Source organism: Rhipicephalus microplus, chromosome 8 (assembly GCF_043290135.1).
Source record: "Rhipicephalus microplus isolate Deutch F79 chromosome 8, USDA_Rmic, whole genome shotgun sequence".
In the NCBI taxonomy this organism is placed as follows: domain Eukaryota; kingdom Metazoa; phylum Arthropoda; class Arachnida; order Ixodida; family Ixodidae; genus Rhipicephalus; species Rhipicephalus microplus.
The window spans coordinates 104,203,691-104,221,319 of NC_134707.1; the positions used below are offsets into that span (position 1 = coordinate 104,203,691).

General features: G+C 48.6%; 1 protein-coding gene across 2 annotated transcripts in view; it reads left to right on the forward strand.

Moving 5' to 3' along the window:
- LOC119183242 (uncharacterized) overlaps nucleotides 1-3,450 on the forward strand; it is a 53,009-nt gene extending 49,559 nt beyond the window's left edge. For both annotated transcript variants that reach the window (XM_075872442.1, XM_037433615.2), the window contains one exon: nucleotides 3,268-3,450. In XM_075872442.1, the coding sequence (XP_075728557.1) occupies nucleotides 3,268-3,425 (158 nt within the window). In that variant the 3' untranslated portion in view covers nucleotides 3,426-3,450. The remainder of the gene's footprint in view (nucleotides 1-3,267) is intronic.
- The last annotated feature ends 14,179 nt before the right edge of the window (nucleotides 3,451-17,629 follow it).

Below are 17,629 nucleotides of genomic sequence, written 5' to 3' on the forward strand. Positions count from 1 at the left end.
GCTGTTAACCGTAGAAGGGTCATTACTACATTCTATAAGTAACAAAATACGGTCCAATAGGAAACGTTGTCTTAAAACAAACACGAACATGAATTCAAAAGCTCTGCTTGCTTTTCATAGTGCGAGAGAGAGAAAGAATATAAGAAACGTAGGGCTGTAGAATAGACTAAGTTCAGTTCACTACAATATACAAAGAAGACCAAAGGGAGGACAAAAAACGAACAGCTGAAATATACTTTCCGAAACCACAACGTGGCGTTAATAGCTAGCACTAAAAACGTCGAATAATCCATTAGGCAAGAATATGTATCAGTCGAAAAACAAATGGAAGCACTTCAGTAGAGACAGGAAGCGTCTTTCTGTTTCATATCTGTGTGCATTGTGTGCCTCTGAAGTTTTTTTTCTTTGGTGTCCATCTCCTCAATGACTGGAAGGACCGTGAGACAGTAGAGAAGCTGAGCCTTCCCATCACTACAGAGTTAAAGCCAGGAGTTGGTTGTATAAGCCTTCTTCTTTTCTCTTCGAACATTATAAATATATTTTCTCTTCGACTCTCTCTCTCAGCCTCCCCCACAAAAAAACAAAAAACAAAAAGGCAGATCTCGTGTACAGTGAGAATCGATGCCACGCGAAGCACGAATGAGGAAGGTGGATATGTCACTAACATCCGCACATCGTTACGAGGTGGTGGTAAAGTCTGCGATACATGACTTCCATGTCATGATTATCATGTTTTGACGTGTCATATACCTTCGTTGACTATTGACGTCACGTGATACGAAACTTGGGTATATGTGGAGCTAGCGAAGCGCCCGCGGGCATGCTATGAGTGAAGTATGTAGTGATGTTTTACATGAAACGCATGTCATCATTATGATGTTTGGACGTGTCATTGACCTTCGTCGTTTGTTTGCCTCATGCAATACTAAATTTAGTATTTGTGAGGCTAGCGATCGACAAGGCCACGAGCGCATCATTATATAGCGTTGCGTGTTATCATGCTTTAGGGCCGAAGCTCTTCATGGCGTCGCTTGTGCGTCATAAAAGAGGACTCAAAGGGTGCATCAACGGGTAGGGGTATTAGCGACGGAAAAACTTCCTTGCGCTTCCCCGGTAAAAAACATGCCGCTTAGCGCGACGTGATCTTGTGCCATGGACTACTTTTCAGGCAGCTCTCAAAGCCATGGAAGTTGCTCCAGCTTGTTCGTGAGCAAGGCAATTCTACGGGTTTTTTATGTGTCTGTACTGGAGGTGAGACAAGCACGACAGGAGCCAATACCTGCATGTTTACTTGCGATGGTGAATCTGGGACCACTCTTCGAACTACTCTAGAACCTTAGTGACGTAATAGTGTCTGCTAAGGACACAGACAGGGAGACAAGCAACGGGGAGCAGCACATACTTCCGACGTTTTTTGTAGTGTAGTCAGATAAGCTCTCTGTTGGGGGCTTGGGGGCACCGATGGCACACCTAGAGCTGTGCCAACAAAACCTTGATAGGTAATTAGGGGCAGATTCGTGGTCACCCGAGCTGCACCACCAAAGTTGTGGCTCTAGCATCTATGATGCGTGGCAGATGCTTGGTCGTCAAGAAGGAAGTCTCAAGTTTCCTTAAGTGCGCGAAAACACTTGTCTGTCTTGCACATGATTCTATTCCACGATCGGAAGGCAGTCGCTGGCCACTAGCCATTCTTGAATCTTGAGACAGCTATGGAGGGTGGCCAGGAGTTGATGGTCCCAATTCACCTAAACGTGTCGTCCCACAAGCCGCAGAACAAAAGTACTGCCCAAACCGGCAACTACAATAAAGTGATAGGCAAGAGCCTGGAGTTGCACAAGTGGTTGTGATGACAAAGTAGCGCGGCGAGGACATGAAGGAACTCCCAGACATTGTCAAATAAGGCGCCCGGTGCACCGTGGTAGTACGCGGTGGTGCTGGTGCTCACGGCAGCAGGATTCAATGCTATAAACGCGTGCACGGCGTCCCTTGTCGTGAACTAGCACCTGTGCAGTGGTGTGGAGCCACCGATGAGGCCTAGATGCTGTCCCCCAACAGATATGGCAGTTGCGGCAGGTGAATAGGTGCCAGGGGGGGGGGGGGGGCTGGACGCCGTCGTAACGCTAGGATTACTGCCACTGTTCGTTAGCGGGTGCCATGCACGAAGAAACAGAGACGTAATTCTTCGTTTTCGTCAAATTCACAATTGTATTAAAGCAAGCAGGCTGGTGTGGCTGTTCTTTATCTTGCAGTCATGTCCTTGCTAAAGTGCCAGGCGAGTGCACGGCTGTGTTTACATGTGTTACGCTAGAGCGTAAGCCTTCGCGCGTGCGGCGTGCTTGTGTGTTTTTGTAGGGCGGGACGTCTTTATCCGTCCCACCCTCGTTATCGCATCACTGAAGAGCACCTAGCGCTACACTTTTGGAACAAGAGAACGTCAATTTAGATGCGCTGGGTAGGTAAACTTGCTCGCTACGTTTACAGCGCGTGCGCAGCTCTTGCCTGTATTTATCCGCCGGTGCACATCGCCAGCGAGTGGCAGCGTAGTCAGTGTTCTAAGTTATTCTGAGTGCGCCCCAGTGTTATCGGTGCACAAAGCGTCGGTCATTGATAAACTCATGCGCGGTAAGGCGCAATGAACTTCGGACACGTGACAATGAATGATACAGGAATATCGCTCGAGGCCATGTTCGTTCGAGAATAAGGTTGGCCAATTTCGTTTGCGTGCTCGAGCATAACAAATGGTTTCTAAATATTTTGAGTGCTCCCAGATGCGCGGACTGCGCGAGAGTGTAGGTACACTCTCAATATTTATGAAGGGAAACACCCTATGTTGCAGTCGGCAATGTTACACCGCTCTAAAAACTGGTATTATAAAGCATATGCGGCTTTTGTGCATGCATATCTATACATTTCTTATGTCTGTGTGATTGAACAAATCTTTATCATTTCACTGGAGAAAAAATTGCAATCATAGGCACCTTATTTCTTCGTGCCCAAAACAACTTGGTTTTCAATAGTTCGTGGACCTTGTCGATTTTTTACTCTCACCAATGACGCAACCAATGGCTTCAATTGAATTTTTGTACCTCGAGCAGCTTGGCAGAGTAATATTCGTACCTTATTTTGCGTGCTTCAAATCCTGACATTTTCCTCTCAGCCTACATGGCGCGTTGTTCTCCAAGATGTTATATTGCTTGATAAATACTTTGATTTGTTGTGTTGAACTTTCTAAATCTGCTAGGTATGTATTGATTTTTTCTCTTACAGGTGTAGTTTCAAGCTGGGAGCTATGGGTAAACAATCGCTTCAACACCAGCTCTGAAGCTTGTAAGAAACAATACCTCAAGGTGTGCGAATGCGACCAACCCATGCAATTCAACATGAGTGACTGCAAAAGACAACCTCACAATCAGGAATCTCTTTGATGACAATAAATCTCTAAAAAAGGTATTGAACATAAGAAAAATGAGAAAGTGAGGAGTGAATGATGGAGAGTGGGGCGAAGCATCCGTCTGTCTATTCGTTATTGCTTCCGTCGTCCATGCGTCCGTCTGTTTGTCCGTCCGTGCGTCCATTCGCCCGTCCGTGCGTCAATTCGCCCGTCCGTGCATGCGTCCCTTCGTGCGTCCACACGTCCATCTGTGCGTCCGTCCCTGCGTTCGTCCATGCATCCGCCCCTGCGTCCATCCATGCGTCAATCCGTCGGTGCAGCCATCCATGAGTCTTTCCATGCATCTATCTGTGTGTCCGTTTGTCCATCTATTCAACACTCCAAGTACCACCATCTCGCATCTTTTCACCATATGGATGGATGGATTGATATGGCTGTACCCTTAAGATCGGGCTGTAGCTAACGCCACCAAGCCGTAATTCTTAGTGAAGCCAAAAAGAGAATAATTTTTTTTCCTTTATATAGTGAGGTTGAGGACTCGTACTTTGCCGTGAAGAGTTTAATTTTCACTCGTGCCTTGACTTTAGCCACCAATCACATAACCTCCTTCTAGTTGATTCTACCCGCTTAAAGTCCATTTTGCCATCCCTGTCTCTATATGGCTTGGTTCGCAATACACCCGTCCTGGCATCAAACAGTAAAGAACTACCCCGAGTATTATCATAGATCCTTTCCTTGGCAATTTCCTGCTTAAAAGTTTGATAGATCTCTAGTGCGGGCATCTTAATCATGCCGATTTTCCACATATCAGTCTCAGCTTCCTTCACCTTGTTCTTAACCGATAATTCTTCTTGGTTTGTTTTCCTGCTGTTTTCTAAGTCTTTACCAGTCGATTCTCTGGTTCGCTTCGTCCATTTTGTATCGAAATTCATCATGTACAAGTAGCTGAATACCTTGCTAGCCCAACGCTTCTCCCCCGTTTCTCTCCATCGCTTCTCATATTTTATCTTGCTGCTAGCTTTTCTGCCCTCAAATGATGTCCATCCCATATAACATTGTACTCCCTGATTTGGTGTATTCCCGTGAGCTTCTAAGGCAAGCCTACCTATTCTACGTTGCTAAATTTGTAATCTTGCTTGAACTTGTGATCTCATACACAAGACCGCATTGCCGAACGTCAGACCAGGAACTATGACCGATTTTCATATTCCTTTCACAACGTCATACCTATTATATATCCACAGTGCCCTGTTTTCGTCACCGCTGCATTCCTGTTACCTTCAGTCGTCACGTATATTTCGTGTTCCCTTAGGTACTCGGCCCTATTGCTTATCCATACGCCCAGATATTTGTATTTATCTGTTATCTCTAGTGTGACGTTCTGTATTCTAAACTCACTACCACCATTATTATTAAAAATAAAGACTGCTGCTTTTTTCTTACTGAATCTGAAATCTAACCTATCTCCCTCATTTCCACAGATGTCCATCAATCTCTGCAAATCTTCCTGGTTCTCGGCTATTAGCACTATATGATCTGCGTACATCAATGCTCGTAGTGCCTGTTCAATGAGTCTTCCTTGTTTGACGAAAGAGAGGTTGAAGCCCAGTCCACTTCCCTCTAATTTTGCCTGTGATCCTTGTAGGTACATCATGAATAACAAGGGTGACAGAGGACACCCCTGCCTAAGCCCCCGTTTTACTTCTGTAGGCTTCGATACCTGTTTTTTCTACTTTATAAATGCCTTGTTACTTTTATAGATATCGTTTAAAAGATTAGTGACTCTACCTTCCACACCTAGTGGGTGCAGTATTCCCCACAAGTCCTCTTGAACCACGCTATCGTATGCTCCCTTGATATCCAAAAATACTAGCCACATGGGCCTGTGCTCGTTTTCTGCTATTTCGATGCACGGCGTGGGTGAGAACAGATTGTCTTCCAACCTCCTGTGTTTCCGGAACCCATTCTGCAGTTCCCCCACCAACCTCTCATCCTCTATCCATGCCTGCAGTCTTTCCTTTATAATCTGATTCGCCAGAATGTAGACCACTGATGTCACTGTTATAGGACGGTAGTTGTTCATGTCAGCTTTGTCCCCCTTTGCTTTATAGATCATGCTCATCCTGCTAAGTTTCCATTCGTCGGGGACTTCACCATCGTTTATTATCTTGCCCACTGCCTCTCACAAAGCCTGCTTAGACTTCGAATCTGTCTTTATCACCATAATTGGAATGCCATCTGGGCCTGTTGATTTACTACTAGGAACGCTCTTCTCAGTCGTTTCCCACTCTAGTTGGGAAAATGGAGCCATTGCGCTACTTGATTCATTCTTGTATATTGTAGTGAATAAAGTATTTCTTTGTTGAAATTTTTTGTCACCCTTGTTCTAGTATATTCAACACCTTCATACCCTTCTAGCCTAGCACCTTGAGAATCAGTTATAAACCTCTGCTTAAGGCCCGTCTCACTTCTTAGGGAGTTTAGATGATTCCAAAATTTCGCAGCTGCCTTTATATCTTTTTCATGTACTTCTGCCAGCCACTGAGCTCCCTTTCTTCTAACCTTTTGATTGAACAGAAGGGATGCATCCCTTCTACAGCTTAGAAAGATTTCCCATTTTCTTGCAACGTCATCTGTCGGTTCACCCCGCTACTTTGCGTGTCTTTGTTTCCTAGAGGCTTCCTGACTTTTGGTTTTGGCTCTCTTAACTTCTTCACCCCACCAACTCTTCGATTTGTGTCTTCTTTTCCGGGGTGACTTGTCACGTGCCTTAGCAAGCTCTAGATCAAACGGTCTAATTATATTCGTGTATGTCCACACTGTTTTAATATACTCAGTGATTACTTTCTCCATTTGTTTAGTAGCTATTTCCATTTGCCTTTATGAATCAACATTTTCCTGTAGCTGCTCATCTTGTCTCTTTCCCCTTTCACTGCTCTTCCAAAACTTAGCTTGATACGTCTGGGATCAATACCCAGACTTCTGGAGCCACTTTCATCTATGTGCATTCCCCTGAGCTTATCCTACATACTATGTGACATCAGTGCGTAATCTATCGTCGACTGCAGCCTTCCTCCCTCCCATGTTGTTTGCCCTTCACACTTCTCGGTACTGTTGCAAATGATAAAACCGTGTCTTTCAGACATATCCGTGATGATTTTGCCTGTTGTGTCGGTATACTCATTTATATCTTCTATGTGCGCATTCCTAACTCCTAGTATAATTATCTCGAATTCAACTCCAAGCTACTCAATGTCTTTTTGTATACACTCTACCATTGCCTCAGTTTCCTCTCCGGCCTTTGCTCCCGTCCACAATGACACCAAACTAAGGAGTGTCATTTGCCTGCCATCTTCCCTTTTAGCCTAAAATGTTCCTTGCCCTCCTGCTTGACCCTTTGCCAGTCTGTACTTTTATGAATGAATACCCCTCTTTGTGCTGCCTTCTGTTCTATTACAATATTCCCACGCGTAGTTCATATTGTTAGGCGGTTGTTCCATGTTTCTAAGAAGTGTTTCTAAAAAACCGTAAACCATCGGCCTCTCCACTCGTAGCTCTTTTTATATCTCTTCCCACTTCAGCCTGTTCCTGCCACTCTGCCTGTTAATATATCTTATCTCCTAATGGGCTCGGCGCTCGTGGCTACGTCTATTTCTGCCATGAACGCTACCTATCTTAGGTACTGGTGCCACTTTGGCATCGTATCTGTCCATACCACCTGTCAAAGAGTGTCCCTTGTTGTTTTCCTCGTTACTAGCTATCCTGCACCCTGAGGGGCCCGCGTGCCCCTCCAAATCAGCTACAGCGCGTTCTGCAAGTCGCCAACCCACCTCATGACCTACCCGCCCATCGAAGTTAATTCTGTCTCGTTGAAAACTACCCAACCTATGCACCTCTCTATTTATTTCTACCACCTCAAAGCCTTTCTCACGACTCATCCTCCATATCTCTTAGATTGCGTTGACAACTGCTGTTTGCAGGTTGCCGTCACTCAACGGTACCTCCGGTATAGAGCAAGAAGAAGAACTCGCTTGCGCGTTCTAATTAAAAAGGTCGACCTGCTTCTGGTGTCTCAGTCTCTACGGCAAGACCTCTGTTTTGACGTCGTGACGCTGGTGGACGTGCTGGGTACAACCGGATGCAGGACAGTCTTGCTCGGACCCGTTCATCTAGTCCAGAAACCCAGCCCCTCGTCACGACTCCGGTGCACCGATTCAGTCGGCGCCTACTAGGCCTAAGTCCGGAGTCCGTACCTGTTCTGCCTCTAACCAGCATGGCAGCTCCTACCACATCCACGGCTACCCTTCCATCGCAGACCACACTTCCCTCCCAGGTGACTCTTGAACATCCTCGCGTTCCTGAAGTTTTTCATGGAGAAGAGTACGATGATGTCGAGGACTGGCTCGAACAGTTTGAACGGGTCGCTGTATCTAACCACTGGAACGAACAGCACAAACTTGGCCGTGCATATTTCGCCCTGGAAGATAGCGCTTGCACGTGGTACGAGAACCACGAGGCTACTTTCCAATCTTGGGAAGATTTCCGCCGAAAGCCCCTCGCCACGTTTTTGAACACGGACCGACGGGATCGCGCACAGCAACTGATTGAGGCTCGTGCACAAAAACCCAACGAAACAGCCGCCATGTACGCAGAGGGTATGATCCGTCTGTTTCGACGAGCTGACCCTGACATGCCCGAGGCGAAGAAGGTGCGTCACCTAATGCAGGGTGTCAAAGAACCAGTGTTTGCGGGCCTCGTACGAAATCCACCTACAACAGTAGATGAATTCATAAGAAAGGCGACTGTCATCGAGCGCGCACTGCGACAACGGTACCGACACTTTGACCGCCTGCCGAACCACACGGCAGTAAGTGCTGCAGCTCAGAACACTGCCGTGTGTGAAAGTTCCCTGCGACAAATGATTAGGGAAATACTGCGTGAGGAACTTCGGGCCCTCTGCGTCCCTCCTACCCAACCGCCCGTCGCATCTGTTGCCGAAATCGTCCGCCAGGAGTTGAGGCAAGCCGTTACACCACCGGCGCCAAGTCCTGAGCCACATCCAGCGAGCTACGCTGATGTAGTCCGTCGTCCTCTACCGTCATTTGTGGCGACATCCTTCCAGCCACGACCCGCGGCCGTACCTTGGTGGCAACGGGATTCCATGAGACGACCACTAGTTCGCTGAACTGACTTGTGGCGCATGGCCGACCGTCGACCTATTTGCTTCCGCTGCGGAGAACCAGGTCACATTGCTCGCTATTGCCGTCATAGTGATTCCGGCTTCGGGAACTTTTCTCGTCCCGCTTCTTTCCGCTCTGAAGACTGTCGTGCCCACGATGCCGATCAACTGTCGACTGGACAAGCAACTACACCGCGTCGCTGGCGATCTCCATCTCCTGCGCGTCACCGTGACTTCCCTCAGAGCTACGCAGACGTCACCAGAGGCCGTTCGCCTAGCCCGCGCCGGGGAAACTAACTGCTGCGACCTCCGGGGGCAAGGTTGCCAATCGTCGAGACACCGAAAAGTTCCCCCTATCATCGCAAGAAGGTATGACGACAACCACGACGAATACGACGACGAATACTAATGCCGGTGAAGTTGTACGTGCTGATCTTGGCGTTTTCATTGACGGACATTACGTTACAGCACTGGTCGACACTGGCGCCAACTTCTCAATAATGCGACAAGAACTCGCCGACCGCCTTAGAAAGGTAAAGACACCGTGGACAGGGCCACACATAAGGAGTGCTGGTGGTCAGCTGATGATTCCCACGGGTAAATGCACCGCTCGACTTCGCATTGGGGATTCTAGCTTCGTGGCCACTTTCGTCCTGTTGCCAGACTGCTGTAAAGAGGTAATTTTGGGCATAGATTTTCTTCGAGATCATGGCGCTATTATCAACATCCCTCAACGTATGGTGACGTTTTGCACACATCCGTATGTCGACGACAGCAGCGACGAACTACGCGGCAGTTCACGAATAGCCGACGATGTGACGCTCTCACCGAGATCCTGCTGCCTTGTGTCTGTGTCCAGTGGGTGGCCTTCTTGTAAGGATGTGATAGTGGAGCACATAGTCGCTCTTTTGCTCACTCAAGGCATTTCCATCGCGAGAGGCATCCTAACGCTTACTGGTGGACAGGCACAAGTGCTCCTTACAAACTTCAGCAACGAGCGCCGTGAAATCCAGAAGGGTACCGCAATTGCCTACTTCGACGATATAGACCAAGCCGGGGATTGCTCTGCTCTGCAACCAGATGACGCGACAGTCCCTGCCTCGACAACTTTGTCGGTGGACATCTGCTCCACGCTACCGTTTTCTGATAGGAAGCGTCTGCTTGGACTTATACACCAATTCGAAGACTGCTTTTCGCGTACGTCAAAGGTCCAGAGGACACCATTGACCAAGCACCGCATCATCACCGAAGACAACACGCGACCGATTCGGCAGAGCCCCTACCGTGTGGCTCCGAAAGAACGCGAGGAGATTCAGAAGCAAGTACAGAAGATGCTCGTGGATGACGTCATACAACCTTCAAAAAGTCCTTGGGCATCCCCCGTGGTTTTGGTCAAGAAAAAAGACGGCAGCTTGCGTTTCTGTATTGATTATCGCAAGCTGAACCAAGTCACAAAGAAAGACGTCTATCCATTGCCTCGCATAGACGATTCACTCGATCGGCTGCGTCATGCGCGCTATTTCTCTTCAATGGACCTCCGAAGCGGCTACTGGCGGATAGAAGTCGACGAGAGAGATCGTGAAAAAACGGCCTTTGTGACGCCTGATGGCCTTTATGAATTTAAGGTGCTTCCTTTTGGGTTGTGCTCGGCGCCAGCCACTTTTCAGCGTCTCATGGACACCGTACTATCGGGCCTGAAGTCGCAAACATGCTTGGTCTATCTGGACAATGTTGTATTCTCAGCATCATTCGAGGAACATCTCAGCCGTCTATCTACTGTACTCTAAGCTATACACTCGGCCGGCCTGACGTTAAAACCAGAAAAATGTCATTTTGGTTTCAACGAACTCAGCTTCCTAGGCCACGTCGTCAGTCACGAGCGTGTTCGACCTGACCCGGCCAAAATAGACGCCGTAGCGCAATTTCCTGCACCCCGTGACAAAAAGGCTGTGAGACGCTTCTTAGGGTTGTGCGCCTATTACCGGCGATTTATCGAGGACTTTTCGTCTATTGTGGCGCCATTGACACGACTCACACGTGAGGACGTCCCTTTCTTTTGGGGCGAACAGAAGCAAATGGCATTCAATGAACTGCGACAACGCTTGCAAACACCTCCAGTCCTTGCGCACTTCGACCAGGACGCCCCTACAGTACTTCACACTGACGCCAGCAATGTAGGTCTAGGTGCCGTTCTGGTGAAGTGGCAAGACGGCTGTGAAAGAGTAATAGCCTACGCCAGCAGAACTCTCTCTCGCACGGAGGAGAACTACTCGACCACCGAGAAGGAGTGTCTCGCCGTGGTGTGGGCAGTCATAAAATTTCGTCCGTATTTGTACGGCCGCTCCTTCAAGGTTGTTAGTGACCATCACTCTTTGTGCTGGCTCACCAACATTAAAGATCCATCTGGTCGTATGTCGCGCTGGAGCCTAAGACTTCAAAAGTTTGACATGACCATCGTCTACAAATCTGGGAAGAGGCACACCGACGCCGACTGTCTCTCACGGTCGCCAGTGGAAACTGTCGCTCCTGATGACGAAAACATCGACGCGGCATTCTTGGCAGTTGTCAACACAGCCACTATTGCACGAGAGCAGGGCAGTGACCCTGAGCTGTTACCACTCACTGAATATTTAGAAGGACGACGTAAAGACGTGCCGCGGTTATTTGCTAGAGGACTGCCATCTTTTTGCTTGCGAAACGATGTTCTCTATAAGAAAAACTCACCAACTGGTAACCCGCACTTGCTCGTCGTGCCTGCCTCTCTTCGAAAAGAAATTATGGAAGCGTGCCATGATGAAGCAACTTCTGGTCATCTAGGCTACACCCGAACATTGTGCCGACTACGATGCAAGTACTACTGGCCAAAGTTACCTGCTGCGGTTAACCATCACGTGTGAACGTGCACCGACTGCCAAAGACGCAAAGCGCCTCCCAGCAAGCCAGCCGGTCTTTTACATCCAGTCGAAGCACCAGAAAAGCCGTTCACCCAGATTGGAATGGATTTCTTGGGTCCCTTTCCAACTTCCACAACAGGGAACAGATGGATTATTGTGGTCACTGATTACCTGTCCTGTTATGCAGAGACTAAAACTATGCAGCGTGGCACAGCAGCAGAAGCCGCTCAGTTTTTCATCGAAAACATCGTCCTTCGGCATGGCGCTCCGACAACAGTGATCACAGACAGAGGACCTGCCTTCACCGCAAAGCGTTTGGAGTCGGTTCTCAGACTCAGCGGTACAGCTCACCGGAGAACAACTGCATACCATCCGCAGACAAACGGACTGACGGAGCGCCTCAATAGGACCCTCACAGACATGATCAGTATGTACGTTGACACAGAACATAAAAACTGGGATCAGATATTGCCGTACGTGATCTTTGCTTATAACACCGCTCGACAAGAAACCACTGGAATGACACCGTTCAGTCTGACGTATGGTCGCGAAGTCACGACAACATTGGACGCCATGTTGCCGTATGAGTGTGACGACATCCATGTAGACGCCGAAGAATTCACTCAGCGTGCCGAAGAAGCCAGACAGCTCGCACGCGTGCGCATCTGTCATCAGCAGCATCAAGATGCACAACGCTATGACAACCGACGCAAGTTTGTTAGCTACTCACCAGGCGACAAAGTGTGGGTCTGGATTCCGATACGTCGACGTGGACTGTCTGAGAAACTGCTAAGACGGTACTTTGGTCCATACAGCGTCACGCGACGCTTGAACGACGTGAACTACGAAGTTGTTCCCGACACTAATTGTAGTTCTAAGCGCCAAAAGCGTTTGCCCGAAGTCGTGCACGTTGTGCGTATGAAACCATATTTATCGAGTTAATTAGCTCCCGGTTACCATTTTCGTACGACCACTTCATATGCCCGATAGAGCACCTAAGTTGCGCATCGGGACCATGCTTCTTTCGGAGGGAGGCAAATGTCACGTGCTTGCCCAAGAAAGACGATGACAGTTGTGCGTGTGCCACGAAGGACTACGAAATCGACGAAGAAGAAGAACTCGCTTGCGCGTTCTAATTAAAAAGATCGACCTGCTTCTGGTGTCTCAGTCTCTACGGCAAGACCTCTGTTTTGACGTCGTGACAATATCACTACCTGTATCTGAGGAGATGTGGCGCGCACGCCATCGACCCCTTTCACCAGTGTCGCTGCTAGTCCTGCTGCATCTTCATTTAGGACATCGTTTAAACCGACTGAAATTATCACGAGGTTTCGTCTATCAGCTGTCGTTTTGAGCTTTGCGCTCACTTGCCTCATGACTGCTTCCAGCTTGCATCCTGAGAACGCCCCTACTGCAACTCTCTTGTCACCTCTTACCCTCTCTTTGATGGCTTCTGTGCATCGATTTAAATTCGAGTCCCCACCGAATATCACATGCTGTGACTTTTCAGCTGGAGCGTCCTGCACCTGGGGGTTACTTTTATCTGTGACGCCGGCTGCTTTGTTCCCTCCCTGCCCCACCACTACCTCGCTGAATCTGGGCCTTGCGACAGTTGAACCGGCTGAAGCTGTGTTTTCCAAACTTGCTAGCTCTTTCCTTCCTGCTGTTCTGGTTGCCTATGCCCCACTGTTCTCTCCGTCGAGCGCTCCTTTGTTCACTATGGCTAGTGCTTCCTCAACGGACTTCACCCTTTCTCCCATTGCCTTCGTTTTTTCTTGCTCGGTCACCAACGCAGTCTACAACTCGGTGATTCTCCACAGCAGCTCACTTTGCACAACCATGGTTTTCTCCATTTTTTCCTCGACCTCACATTGCCTACACTTCGCGTCAGGCTCCTCTTCATTTGCTTCTTCAGTTTGGTCGATTTTTAAACTCAATCTTCATCCTGAACTCTGTACAGCCGTTTTAAACAACAATTGTCCTTATAACTTGTCTCACTTGATAATCACAAAACACAATCCCTGCCCTACGAAAAAAAAAAGTGTCTAAGCTCTACTCCAAAAATTTGCGTGTTCATTGTACGTGCACCTCCCCAACGGGTTGGCTAAAGAAAAAAAACACAAAGAAACACACACACACACGCACAATCTAGTAAATACCTGGTGAGTGACCCCCGGAAAGGCCGTGCAATGAATAAGTCCTGCAAATATTTTAACTGTTGCCTTATAATTATAAATGCAAGCTCAAAACATGCAGAACCACTTATCTGTGCAGTCGATTGGGAGCGCTCAATAAACACGTCCATCCACCGTGCCAGTTCGAACTGAACTCCGCATGGATGGATGGATGGATGGATAAGGCTGTATCCTTTAGATTGGGCGGTGGCTAGCGCCACTAAGCCGTAATGCCTAATGAACCAAAAACTAGATTTATTTTTTTTCTTTGAAAAGTGAGTTTGAGGATTCGTAATTTGCAGCGAAGAGTTTAATTTTCATTCGTGCCTTGACTTTAGCCACCAATCAGATAACCTCATTCTAGTTAAGTCTACCCGCTTAAAGTCTATTTTGCCCTCCTGGTCCCTCAACCCCGTTGCTTTGAAAAACTCTGCGTCATCATCCTGAACAATAAGGTGAAGCCCTTTACAGAACATTATCAAGTGTTCGGCAGTTTCTTCTTCCTCTCCACACGCACTGCATACTGTGCTTACCTCTTCGTAATTGGCCCGATATGTCTTGGTTCGCAGTACTCCCATCCTGGTCTCAAACAGTAGAGAACTACCCCGAGTATTGTCATATTAAAAGTTCGATAGATCTCTAGTGTGGACTTCTTAATTATGCCCATCCTCCACATGTCAGTCTCCGTTTCCTTCACTTTCTTCTCAACCGACAGTTCTTTTTGGTTTGGCCACCTGCTGTTTTCTAAGTATTTACCAGTCAATTTTCTGGTTCGCTTTCTCCGATTTGTATCGACATTCTTCATGTACAAGTAGCTGAAAACCTTCCTAGCCCAACGCTCCTCCACCGTTTCTCTCAATCGCTACTCAAATTTTATCTTTCTGCTAGCTTCCCTGCCCTCAAATGATGTCCATCTCATATCACCTTGAACTCCCTGATTTGGTGTATTCCCGTGAGCTCCTAAGGTAAGCCTACCTATTCCACGTTGCTTAATTTGTAATCCTGCTTGAACTTCTGATCTCATGCACAAGACCGCATTGCCGAACGTCAGCCCCGGAACCTTGACCCCTTTCCATATTCCTCTCACAACATCATACCTATTGTAATTCCACGGTGCCCTATTTTTCATCACTGCTGCATTCCTGTTACCTTTAGTCGTCACGTATATTTCCTGTTTCCTCAGGTACTCGGTCCCATTGCTTATTCATACGCCCAGATATTTGTATTTATCTGTTATCTCAAACTTGACCTCCTGTATTCTGAGCTCACTACCGTCGTGTCATTGAAAATCATGACTGCTGATTTTTCATTGCTGAATCTAAAATCTAACCTATCTCCCTCATCACCGCAGATGTCCATCAAAATCTGCAAATCTGCCTTGTTGTTGACCATTAGCACTATATCAACTGCGTACATTAATGCTGGTATTGCCTGATCAATTAGTTTTCTTTGTTTGACTAAAGAGAGGTTGAAGCCCAGTCCACTTCTCTCTAATTTGGCCTCTAATCCTTGTAGGTACATCATGAATAATAGGAAGGCAGTAATAATAAGGTGGCAATATTCAGCATGTACCCCGCCATCTAGCGGACATTCCAATTACTAAACGAGATGTGGCACACCCACTCTTTCATGCGGCTTGCGCTTAGAGTCTACTTCCCACCTTTAACCACCTCGAGTTCATGGTATATACCAGCTCAATGTATTCACAGCACTGCGGTTCAACGCTCGCTAAACCTTTCTAAAACCAAAAAGGTTATGCCCAGTGAGTATAACGTAGCAACGCTTTCTTGTTAGAATTGGCTCATTGTACATGCCAATGGCTGCTAAGGGGTAATGGGAGACAGGAGAATTCGGCCTGTAGTTAACGCGCACGCTGCGAATATTTTATTGTTCAAAAGCGCACAGAAAAAATCTCTCACTGGCACCACCTTGGAGGTCAAATTGTAAGACTGGTTACACACTACGACTACTACTACGACTTCGAGGGACAAACGGGTGTTGCTATAAGAAGCTTCGCCCCTAAAACAGAAAGCATTCAATCTGTCTCACGTACGCATGCAGGAACACCCACACGCCACACGCAGTCGACCGAGAAGACCGCCGAAAAAGCCTGGGGCACAGTGATATGCACGTTTTAACAAGGTCAAAAGGAAGGAAGGGGCTTTCCAAGATCACTACGCAAGTCCGGTTGGCCCTGTTGGTAGCGCCACCTCAGAGGGCTGATTCATAGGCTTAAGTATTGTTCTCAAGCAGAGCTGCCGCACACAAACCATGCGCTGCGAATCCTCTTGAAGAGTCACCAGAGTAGCACGAATCACCGTACCTAATGCGGCTAGCACACGGTCAATTGAATTGGTGGCCGAGGCCAGCTGCGTCGAAGGAGACGGTGATGTGGTCATCACCTAGACGGGTAAACTCGTAGGAGGGCAAGGGGCTTTGGCCGACATCGATGGGCCACCGCCAGCGACAGCGTTGCGAAAGGAGTGACTCTTCATGAGCGCCACGCTGCCACGCTTGCCGTTGGTAGTGACTTTGGTCCTGGCTCTCTCTAACGCCTGGCGGCGCGTCACGGGGCTTTCCGAGGAGGAAACAATGATGGCCGGCAGCCTTGCGCTGAATCTGCCAGAATGGCCAGTGCTCCTCCACTGCGTGGTTTCGACCGGAGTTAATGCAGCGTGGGGATGTCATGGAGCACGATTCCTTGTGGTGCTTGCCACCGCAACAGAGGCAGCGCTCGTCCGACGAGCAGGTCACCGTGGCATGGCCCAAGTGACCGCAGCAGGAGCACTGAAGGGGCCGTGGCTGACTAAGGTGGACCGACCTCTTCAGTTTGAAGAGGTCGGTCCGCCTTCGTCACCGTGGTGCCTTCAAAAGTGATCGTTAGGCACCTACCTCAGCGGACACACGAGAGGACAGGGACGCAGGAAATCAAGTTCTTCACGATGTCATCCATGGCTGGGTTCTCGTCGACGCCTTAGCTGGTTCCTACTCAGATGTTATCCACGCGTAATCTGGCCGTATTGTTGATCTCCCCGAGCCGGCCCACCTCTAAGACGGGTGCAGGGTCAGCAAAGGGTTGTCTGTCCCCTCCGACGACGTTGCGTCGAAAGTTGACGCTCATGCGCCGAGTGGACGGGAAGCCAGACGGAAAAGCTGCAGTGTCGTCAGGAGTTGCTGTCGGAAAGTGGTTCCCCTTCCCAACTGGGTGAAACAAGATAGTACCTCCGCGCTCTCCCACTGTGTCAGGAATTGTCGAGAGCTGTGGCATGGACACCGCTGGTGTGTCCGTAATCGGCTGAGCTATGGTTCTGCCGCTCTCTCCTACTGCTGCAGAAGGGGAGGGGGCTGTAGTTCAGGCCCCAGTGGTGTGTCTGGTTAGAGAGGGAGTGGGGTGAAGGCGTGGAAGCAGAAGCTGGGGCCTTCGACTGTTTCTTACGTCATATCAAGGGTGTTGGACGTCGAAGAGGCTGGTGTGCTATGTTCCCACGAGAAAGTGGAGGTGGATGATATTTCCGTCACGGTGTTGCTGTGAGAAGTTCGTCCCTGGCTGGAACGCATGACCGTGGCAGAGGAGGAAAAAGGAGCAGTTGCCAATTGCCCTTCGCTCGGAGCCTGCGAGAGGTTGGCAACGACATGAATGCGGTTCTGCTGAGGCCGGCCGAAGTTGGCGCTTTGTGCGTGCAGGCTCCGGCTTTGCCTGCTTTGCCGAAGCCTGCAGGCAAAGCCGAAGTTCGCCTTTACCAAAGTTAGCCGAGGGGTTTCCTGCTGGTTCCCCTGGCGGCCTTTCGATGGCCTCTGTGGCCCTCAGAAGGGCTGCGAGCAAACAATCGCGAAGCGACAATAGATGGGAGCGCAAAAAAACATGTCTTTTTTTGTTGAAAACTCACTCGGCTCCCCTTGTCTGACGCAGTTCACCTGAAGTCGCTTCACTTAGCAGGAGAGGGCAGCAATGTTCGCGCCGCCCTTCTCAGTGCCTCAAGTCAGCTCTCTT